The 10,465-nt window shown below is 39.3% G+C and overlaps 2 protein-coding genes across 5 annotated transcripts in view; one reads left to right on the top strand and one right to left on the bottom strand.

The window, feature by feature from the left end:
- The window catches only part of LOC106519480 (dynein heavy chain 3, axonemal-like), a 7,070-nt gene extending 6,351 nt beyond the window's left edge, over positions 1-719 (bottom strand). Inside the window, 1 exon segment of the mRNA XM_014011182.1 lies at positions 585-719. Coding sequence (XP_013866636.1) covers positions 585-719 — 135 coding nt within the window.
- A 4,529-nt stretch (positions 720-5,248) lies between these two features.
- On the top strand, positions 5,249-10,125 carry dazl (deleted in azoospermia-like). Of its 4 annotated transcripts, none has more exons than XM_014011232.1 (10): positions 5,249-5,365; positions 5,991-6,113; positions 6,943-7,034; positions 7,330-7,381; positions 7,463-7,529; positions 7,619-7,758; positions 7,950-8,030; positions 8,190-8,240; positions 8,580-8,651; positions 8,970-10,125. In XM_014011232.1, the coding sequence occupies exons 1-9, from the start codon at positions 5,363-5,365 to the stop codon at positions 8,622-8,624; spliced, it is 654 nt and encodes a 217-aa protein (XP_013866686.1). In that variant the 5' UTR covers positions 5,249-5,362; the 3' UTR covers positions 8,625-8,651; positions 8,970-10,125. The 4 variants fall into 4 exon arrangements, with proteins under 4 accessions (XP_013866686.1, XP_013866687.1, XP_013866688.1 ...); XM_014011233.1 differs by having other exon boundaries at positions 8,953-10,125; XM_014011234.1 differs by lacking the exon at positions 8,190-8,240.
- The last annotated feature ends 340 nt before the right edge of the window (positions 10,126-10,465 follow it).

The raw sequence follows: 10,465 nt of genomic DNA, 5'->3' as shown, positions 1-10,465 counted from the left end.
TACCAAGACTTCGCTGGCCAGCGGGGTGCCACTAGGATCAAAGACAGGCTCTGTCCGTGCACCCTCTCTAGTACAAGTGGTATCATTTCCACTGGGGGAAATGCATACAGAAGTACATCGGGCCAAGGATGAGCTAGGGCGTCCACTCCCAGAGGACCACTCTGCTCTATCATGGAAAAGAACGGAGGACAGTGCATGTTTGTTTTAGAGGCAAACAGGTCTACTGTCGCTTTGCCAAACAAAACCCAAATCTGGGCCACCACAGTGGGATGCAGCCTCCACTCCTTTGCTAGAGGTCCGCTCCTGGAGCCTAGGTTCAGTCTCCCCGGAACATGAATGACTCTGATAGACAGAAAATGAACACTGCTCCACTGTAAAAGAGTGTGAGACAGGTTCAGCAGGGGAAGGGACCGAGTCCCCCCTTGTCTGTTTATATAAGAGACCACTTCTGTGTTGTCCGTTCTGATTAGAAGACGATGGTTCTCCAGAACTGGACAAAAATGTTTCAGTGCTAACAGGACTGCTAACAATTCTAGGCAGTTTATGTRGAGCCTGGACTGTTGTGGAGTCCAGGTTCCCCTCACCGCCGCGCCGTCGCACAGAGCTCCCCAACTTTTCAGGGAGGCATCTGTGGATACCACTTTGCGAAACGACACCCTCCCTATTGGAGAACCCTGATAAAGGAGGCCGGGTTCCCTCCAGGGGCTGAGAGCCGTCATGCAGGAAGCAGTTATTGTTAGCTTTTTGTGTCTGTGTCGAGACGGACACAGCCTGTGGGACTGAGACCAATGCTGAAAATGGCGCATTTTTAACAGCCCGAGTGGTACTACTGAAATCATGGAGGCCATCATTCCCAGTAACTGTAGTACAGTTTTGAAGCTCAGTTTGCGTCCCAGTTGAAACTGAGCTGAGCAGCGGTGAAACGCGGCCGCTCTGTTTTCYGAGAGGCGAGCCCTGCTTGACAAGGAGCAGATTTCTAGTCCGAGGAACGAAAACTGCTGACTTGGTGTTAATAAGACTTTCCTGGGTGTTTACTGAAAACCCTAAAGCCTGAATGTGTGACAGAACCTGAGACAGCTGATCTAGTGCTTGCTCCCTGGAGCTTGCAATCAGAGCCCAGTCGTCCACATATGCTAACAGATGGACCCCCTTTCCTTGAGGGGGGCAACGCAACCTCTATGCACTTTGAAAAGGTGCGGGGAGCTAGCGAGAAACCGACCGGTAGCACCAGGTACTCATAGGCTACACTCTCGAAGGCGAACCTGAGATATTTTCTGTGCTCCGGGTGAATCGCAATGTGAAACTAGGCGTCTGTTAAATCGATGGTGGCAAACCATTCGCCCGGGATGATCGAGTGAATTAGCTGTTTGAGCATTAACATTTTGAACCTGTATGTTTGAAGGTACCGGTTTAACACTCACAGATCCAAAATAGGTGAAGGGCGATAGAACTAAGTAATGACGCTGGTGACTGCGAACTTATAGGGTGAAGGCGGAGCCTGTCACCCRACGTTCAACGTCACCACGTCACCGGTCTAAAGACGTGATTAGAGGTGGCTTCAGCCAGGCGCGCGAGGGCGCGCGTGTCCCATATACAACTGTGTGTTGTACTGAGTGAAATGACTGAAAAGGAATCTAAGTTTTTGCAWTTTGTTATGAGTAGTCTGTTGCAAAGACACATTTTTTGTTGAAAAAAAATGACCAGAAATGTGTCTGAGAAATGGCATTTTAGCATCAACTAAAGAACCATGAAAAGGTAAAAATGTCCCAAAATCCTGCACAAAATTAAATAATGAAGTATGGTATTTGTTCCAGGTCTTGTGACAACTCATGTTTGGGAGTTTTTTCTTATTTCTTAAAGACATGACTTTATTCATTTTAGTTTTTGAGAACCAAAATTTATGTATTTTTGAGAACCACTCCATRGATTGAACTGTTGCTCGAACAATTTAAAAAAACACTTAAAAAATTTACAAAAACGTCTTTTTCCTTGGCAGCATCAAAACATTTAGAGGTCTTTCTGCACAGTAATCTACAGCGAATCTTTGCTGTTAGTATCTAACATTCACCAAACAGACGCAGGGTTCACCTGACAGCAAAAACAGAATAAAGGTATCCAAGCAGGAAGAAACAGTGTACACCAGCTGGTTTCTACAAATAACAACAACTCCATATACTATACACTCCTGATCAAAAGAAAGTTGTTGCAAATTCTTGCACTTTTTTGACTGGTCTTAAGATTTTGATCAGGAGTGTATACTGTATCAACGACGCAGACAGACATCCCATGCTGCTACACCACCAGACAAAAGGAGCACAGCAAAAGACGAGTCCCCGCAATCCTCCAAAAAATCAGTTTGACGTGTGTCTGACAAAATGGAAACATGAGCCTGTACATACAATGAAGTTTGCTGGCCCGATTGTTCGCACACAGTAAATGTAAAGACCCTGGTGAAATCTGAAGACTGGCTTCCTGTCTGACTGGCACTATTTACTTCTCAACCAGTTCCACTCTGGCAGCTTGGCACTGTTTTTGAACAAAATGTTCTTGTGGAGGAGAGGTCCGACGTTTTTACGAATCTCATGAATGAGAAGCTGAAACAGGAAAAAAGAAATGATTAGTTCAATTTCACTTTTATATTAGGTAATTTATTTAAGTTCTTAATGGGATAAAGAAATCAAAGCTGCACAGTCATTCTACTTTACACCTCAGTGCATATGATGTGTCTTATTGTTCATGGATTCTGATGTCCCATTTTTCACATCTTTGAATATGAGCCACATTAGCTGGCTGTTTTTCCTGCCTGTTTAATAATTTACAAGTCTGGCTCTTCCTCAAAAATAGGTCATTTAATACAATTACCTGTTTTACTCGCTTAATGAGTGATGTTTGGAATTTGAAGTTTCAAGTGATTCATAATAACATAATTTGCAAAAAAATAAAACAATAAATAAAATGTTACATTAAATGCAAGTAAACTGTAGCATTGTTATCACTGAATCTCTTACTTATCTATACAGACACGCTGCAGTTGGACCATAACAGGGTTGATGGTGAACAGATGTTGACTTTGCCACTTGCTGATTTCCCTGAGAGTACCCATGGGATTGGTCCACGAATCACCCTCTGGGGAAACGGCTTAGGGATGCTAGAAATGGACAGTCGCTGAYGCTCAGAGGAGTCCATCAGATTGTAGTCCACTGAATATACTGTACACAAATCCATGTGTTTACTTTTTTTGTCAAGGTTATATAAACTTATAAAGCATTTTCTTTTACATATGCTTTTTTTAAGGCTGAAGCAATAATCTCTTTCAACCTCCTCTGTCATGCTGTCCATCAAAGTCTGGAAATTCCCCTCAAACTCAGGAGGCAGACGACTTTTTATCTCGACCATCTGGTCGTGCAGAAAAGAAGCAGAACTGGGGATACTATTGATGTAGTACATATATCTCTATAAAGAGAAAAGTCAAGATCATCAGGGCCCTAAAAAGACGCTTGAGTATTAATCTCAGAAAGTGACTTCAGTTACTTGCCTCCAGGTCGCTGGGTTCGATCTGAGTAACACCCCCATCTTCACTTCCTATGTCGAGCTGCTCTGGACTCGTACTACTGGGCGTTTTTATGTTCACAGTCCTACGCTTGGCTCAACCAGAGATCGAGGCATGAACGAATGTTGTCCTGTTCAAGAATGAATTTTCAATTTGATCAGAGATTTTTTACTTTTTTAATGCATTGAGGTGAGGGTGTCGTTACCTTTTTCTTGATTGCTTGTCTCCTGCCAGGTGGAATTGGGGCTATCCAATTCATTAAGGTCAATAATCTACTCTGAAAAGTTGCTGGAGCTGCTCTAACGTTTGTACATGAGATAAAACATCAGACAAAATGTTAAATCTTAGATAGACCAACATTGAAGCATATGTTTTGTTTTTGCAAAGGAATTCTGAAAAGAACAGGTTTTGTCTCTGTCGTAGAGGTTTTAGTTGCAGGCTGTGTGCCCTGAGGCTATAGTTGTTCCCAACAGACGCACTTGGAGTTCGGTGGTTATGTTGCTCTTTGAATGGAACAGCCTGAATCCTTACGTTGGTCAGCACCACCTGGTGAAAATAACAGATGACATGCTGTGATTATACGGGCGAATCTSGATGCAATGCAAGGATTGATATCCTCACCTGATATAATGCTGAGGGTTCTGAATCACCCATTTGAGGTGTGGGGAAAATATTTACTCTGTTTTGACTCATATTAATAATGGAGTCATATTCTATGGAGGACCAAACCTATCACAATGGGAAATAAATGTAGAAATATATAAATTTGCCACATTATTATTTTATTTAGCCATGTATTTACTTTTTCAAGCCATTTATATATTTCTACATTTATTTCCCATTATGATAGGTTTGGTCCTCCATAATCTTCCCTGTGGAAGATGTTAATTAATTAATTAATTAATTAGGGTCATATAATATGACAGCTGTTATTATATATAGTAGTAATAATAGTCACCATGCCAGTGATCATAAGTTATTTTTCTGACATTAGGGGATGTAAACAATGCGTAGAATCAGTTTACGAATAAATATTTTTACTATTTACCAAGCTACAGTGAAGTCACAATATATGATAACAGCTGTCAATGTGACCCTGTAATAATTTAATAAAAGTCTATTAGTGATCAAAAGTTATTTTTCTGACACTAAAGGATGTAAACAATTAATAGAAATAGTTTTTGAATACATATTTTTTACTATTTCCTCAGCTACAGGGAAGTCACAATATATGACAACAGTCTTATTCTGTGACCATGTATAACAGTCAACAGTTTATTTATTTATTTATTTATTTATTTATTTATTTGTTTATTTGTTTGTTTGTTTTTCCGTATGTGTCTTATTTTTCTTTGTGGCCATGTTCGGCCAAGTTCTGTTGCAGAAAAGCGACAGGGGGCGGCCCCCTCTGGTCACAAAATATCACGGTCACAATATRTGATGCAACACGTGTTAACCTTTCCCTGGCGCGCCAATTACGCTCGCTGCGTGTGCACGTAAATTCTGTGTGTTTGCGTCAGGTGACTCGACAGGCAAAAAAAGTAAACAATTTCGATACCTGCCATTTAAAATAATATTTTAACAACGATTAATTATGATGCTACAAATTACTTATGAAAAAGTACACATAACGAGATGATTTAATTAAATTCTACGAGTAGATTTTATAAAAAGAAACCCTCTGAAGGGGTCAGGCAGTGCGGGGTCGCCTGGAGTTCGGGGGGCGGGGCGTGTTCGCAGGCAGGCAGGCAGAACAAAGCGGGTTTTCAGCGTGAGCGCTTAGCCTAAGTTTTGGTTTTAATCTTTTTAGATATGGTAAGTTGTTATCTGCAAAACATGACTGTAATAGTATAAGTTAATAGAATATTATATCGGTGAAGTGCTGATTTGTTKAATACTATCGAGCACGCGTTATTAGCGTGACCTTTTCTGGTCAAGAAAATGGCGCACTATTAGCAAGTATTAGCTTGTCTGATGCCACGTTTATATATTTTAAAGAGAAATTGTTGCTTAAACCACTACGGAYTACTTTTCCATTGCTATTTTATTTTATGTGTCTGTTCCTTGAGAAAGTCTGTGCTGGTAAATTTACTGGACAGAACAGTTCGGCCCCTCAATTTTTTTTAATTTCCCCCCTTCGGGAATGTTAAGCACATTGGAGGTTGAGCACCGGCTAATTACAGTTTCGACTTTTCTTACTATGGCTTTTTAAGTATTCTTAAAGTGGTAAAAAGTTGCACAAAGTTTTGTATTGTGTTTGGCATTAGATCAGACAAGATGGTTAGCCTTTCCTTAACCACTTGTTAGCCATACTGTGACATGCTAATTCAAGGGATGCTAACATTGGGTGTTTATCATGGCCAAGTTTGTTTTACAGTATATTATGTGTGTGTCGAGTTTCTRTACTTTTATAATATATTTTTTATATATTTTACTCAAGGATTACAGCAAACCCAGAAACTTCAACCAGACTGTCACTTCGTTGAAGTTATCAAATGGGTACATTCTCCCTGAAGGCAAGCTAACCCCCAATGCTCTGTTTGTGGGTGGGATCGACATAAAGGTAGGTAAATGTTACATGTGTGTTTAAAGCTAAGCCCCTGATGTGTGACATTCAATAAATTTAGATCAACTGATAAATGTAGCACCAGTTCATAACTAAAGTAAAGTTACAGCACTTCCCATAATGCAAACACCTTTAGTTTAATCACCAATTCCAAAGAGTTCTGGGGCCTCGTTTAGAAAAGTTTGTGTAGAAATTATACTCAAGTATGGCTGAAAGGCAAAAATGAAGTGTGCCAAAAAAGTAAAATAAAATCAGATTTATAAAACTTTGCACATGCTCACTTTCAAGCAAGTTCCCTTTATAGATCACAGTTGCACCTCAGAGTTTGTGCACAAGATCCCCCTTAGGTTCTGCCCTCTACATGCCCACATTCAATTATAAACAGTCAATGGAAAGTAATGAATGTTGAGGTGTATTTAAATGAGTCAGCTGGTCAATGTCAACAAAAGTGATTGGCCGGCTCAGGCACACACTCCGTTGTGCGTCAGGAGTACGACGGGAGCTGAGGACTGCTCACAGCAAGAGATTGTCTGTAGTTTACACAGATTTTCCCTCATTTTGCAGGAATACAGACGTTGGAGCAATCTCTCAAATTATTTTTTAAAACTTAGCTTGTATTTTTTTTCTCTCAGTAGGACGTTAAAAAAAACAGCGTTATCCTGATCTCTTGAGCTAAATGAAAAATATTTTTGATCCATTTTTGTACAGCTTTAACAAAAATTTAAAATGCATTTTAATCAACTGAAATCTACAATTTATTTGAGTAAAAATTGATGTAGATTTATTTGCTTTTGTTTTTTTAATCAAAATTGCTTTTGACCCTCAGGTTGATGAARCTGAAATGCGGGACTTCTTTGCCAGATATGGTGCTGTAAAGGAGGTGAAAATCATCACATATCGTGGAGGGATCTGCAAAGGGTGAGCTGTAGTGTCTGTTTTACACAGCTGGATATTTGTAACTGCATTACATTTTATATACAACCAGCTCTGTGTATTTATTATGATCTTTCTGGTTTCCTCATTTTGAGGTCAGAAAAAAAGTTGTCACTTGTGTGAATAGTTTACGTGATGCAAAAATAACATTTTAAACCAGTGTTTTGATGGGTTTTTCTCTATTTTTTTTCTACATGCAGCTTAGTTTGTATTGGTGTATTGTTCTTTTAAATCAGTGTGTTGCTGTACTCTTGGGTTATTTTCTGTTTTCTTGTCCTAGTTATGGTTTTGTGTACTTCAGTGAAGATGTCAACATTCAGTCAATCATTGAGGTGAGTAGACATCTGTGTTTTTGACAGTTAAAATAAAACGACTGAATGTTTTTTTAAATCAATTTTCCTACAACAAAACAGCAACAGATCAGTTTTAAAGGCCGCAAGCTGAAGCTGGGACCTGCAATCATGAAAGAAAGGAACTCACGTATGTATTTGTGTATGATTTAGCCTCAGATTATCCTCTTATTTAGACAGAAACTTTAATTTACTCTGAATGTCTTTGTTCCCAACCAGGTTCCATGCCCTCGCGGCTAGTTGGACCAGCTCCTTGGATGAGTCCCACCCAGTACATCTACTGCACCTGCTGCTCACCCTTGGCCGGAGGGGTGACACAATCCTCACCCATCCTCAGTGGAGGCAGCCCCTATAATCAGGTACCTCACTCTCTCATAGACAAGCAAACATTATCTCTGCCTAGGTTTGTAGGTACATCCCACCATGACTTCAGTAGTTAATCAGTGGTGGCTTAATTCTGTGATTTAAAAAAAAAAAGAAATCGCTCAATTATATCATTGATGATAAAGTCCATAACTGTATTTTTAGTCCTGTGTGKTTCTGCTTGCAGCCATACTCCTACACCAACTTTGGAGGGGTCGTATTTCCACAGATGCCAGTGAACTATACACAGGGTCCGTATGGYTATCAGGTATGTACATGAGCACGGACATTCAGCAGAGATGGTCRRTTACCTGCATAAAGACTTTTTTTAGTTGGGTTTAACTATCTCTTCCTGCTCAACAATTTATACTCCACACTCTTATTGTCGAACCTTCATAGCTGTCCCTTCTTGCTCCCAAACATGCAGTACACCCCAAGTCCTTGGACTCCAGATCAAAGAGTACGACCTGTCAATCAGGTGATTGTCTGCTTAATGGGAATAGGAGTACAAAGAAGTAAAGATGTCCTTAAAAAATAAACTTAACTAAAACAAACAAACAAAAAAAACAGCTTTTTAAATTTATTTTTGGATGTAATATCCATACACACCACTAGATGGTGYTGTTGGGTGTAATATAGGATTCTGATTCAACACTGAAATAAAATGTGCTGCAACTGCACAAAGTTAATTTTGTCTATTTGACAATTTATGGCACATGCTGAGCTTTATATATAATTCCCTCTGACAGCAGGCAGTGTTTTTGAAGGAACATGCGTGACTTTTTTTCTCATCAGGCTTGTTTTCTGATGTTTCCAGAACTTTGTCGACTGTGGAGTCCAGACTATGCTGACTGTGCTGTAGTTCTCTGCTACTGAGCCCTCCTGCCAGGTAAAAGACCACTTCAAGATGCTGGCACACCAAGCTGTTGGTATGAATGGGCAACTGTGTGTTTTTGGAGAAACAGGAGTTAGAAAGACCTGCATACTTACTGCTCAGGAGGAGGTTAATCCATGCAACTCCTTCGTGTGACTTTAGTTTGTTTGGGCCCAGAATAAGTCTACTTTATTGTTGCAAATGGCTTTTCCTTAGAAAAGCTGTTTCTAAATTGGCCTGTAATGAATAACTGAGTGCATAAACATTACATTACAGTTATGCATTTAAAAAAAAAGGGATTATTGTCTCTTAACAGTATCTCCTCTCCCGTAGATGAGGGCTGCAGTAGCTTCAACAAGTCAGAACACAGAYGATGCCACCCTGATGATCTGGATGGATGGAAACATCCCACCTTTTCCAAACAGTTCCAGAAAGCCCTTGTCCCCTTTATCTCCCCCTCTGCCTCAGTTTTTGAGTCATTTTAACATCGGACTACATGAGTTGATCCCAACCACTTTACTCCACGGATGAGGCTGATTTGTGGTCAGCTGCTTTTAACTTACACGGATCACAGTGACTATTAGAGCACCTTGATTATACCAGACAACGCATGGGATCACTTTTTGTTTTTTTTTCTTAGTAGTCCTTTAGGCTTATTTTGTGCTTATTTATTTTATGTTTATTTTTGCTGTTATTTTGTGTGTGTTTGGTTGTGCCTTTTATCCATTAAAAGGGCTCTCTGTACATAGGAAGTACATTTAAATATGTATGCTGCAAAGATGACTGCAATTTGGTTGTTTTTGTTTATTTTTTGCACTGAAGTGTTGTGTTTTACTTTAGGTCTGATGCTCCTCTGATTAGGATCTGTATTAATTGTCCTACCACAGCATTTATGACACCTTTCATTCATTTTCAGCACTCAGTTACTTTGTGTTTATTTCACGAGTGTCACGGCAGTAAATGAAAGGCATCTTTATTTCAGCACCTCGTTAATATTAGTATTTTATTTTTTCCATCATCTGATTTCAGGAGTTCACAGTCAAAGAGAATCACTGCATCCTTTTACTATTTTTCATTATTCGACTAATATTTGGAAGATAAAAGATGGAAAATGAAGGTTTTGTTTCAAACTGAGGTGCTTTGTTCACAGGTTGTCGTTCACTAAATATTTCACTGGTTTGGATTTTAGAAGCTTTTACACAAGGATTTTAAGAACATTTCATGAATGGGTGCACTTGATGTGTTTTATATTTAATTTTAACACTGGCTTGGCGTGATGGAGACTACACACCAGCATACGTCACTTTTTTTTTGTTTCCTTTTTGAACCTGCTTGAATTCAGTCTTTTATAAAACTCAGCCTTGAGGAATCGGGCATGAGTGTGTTGAAATGTTCTGTTCAGAGAGCCTGCAAAACCCACTGTTCTGCATGTTTTGTGTTGTTTGAGAAGTTTTCTTCAGTAATAAAAATTGAATTCATCTTTGTACCACTCATTTTCCTGTTTTCTTTTTTATGTATTTTTCTTGTTTGTGTGTGAAATCACTTTTACTTGACTATTGTGCGCAGTTGTATGACGTTAAAGTTGTTTTCTGTTAAGGTGTTTTTACTTACTGGTAGTTTTTTTTCCTTTGACTACTACTGGTAGTTTTTTTTCCTTTGACTACTTTATATACCTCTGTTTATCGGCCCTGATTTCCTTTATTTTAGGGAGAGCCAATGAGAAGCCGATCTTTGTTTCAAGGGTTTTCAATGAAATAAGATTGGAACGTTGAAGGTGACCTTATAACATCTGAATGTCAAGTTTATTTATATATACATATATATATATA

The sequence above is a fragment of the Austrofundulus limnaeus genome, unplaced genomic scaffold (assembly GCF_001266775.1).
Source record: "Austrofundulus limnaeus strain Quisiro unplaced genomic scaffold, Austrofundulus_limnaeus-1.0 Scaffold78, whole genome shotgun sequence".
NCBI lineage: Eukaryota > Metazoa > Chordata > Actinopteri > Cyprinodontiformes > Rivulidae > Austrofundulus > Austrofundulus limnaeus.
The sequence above is the reverse complement of the archived record's forward strand: the minus strand, read 5'-3'. Positions and strand labels throughout refer to the sequence as shown.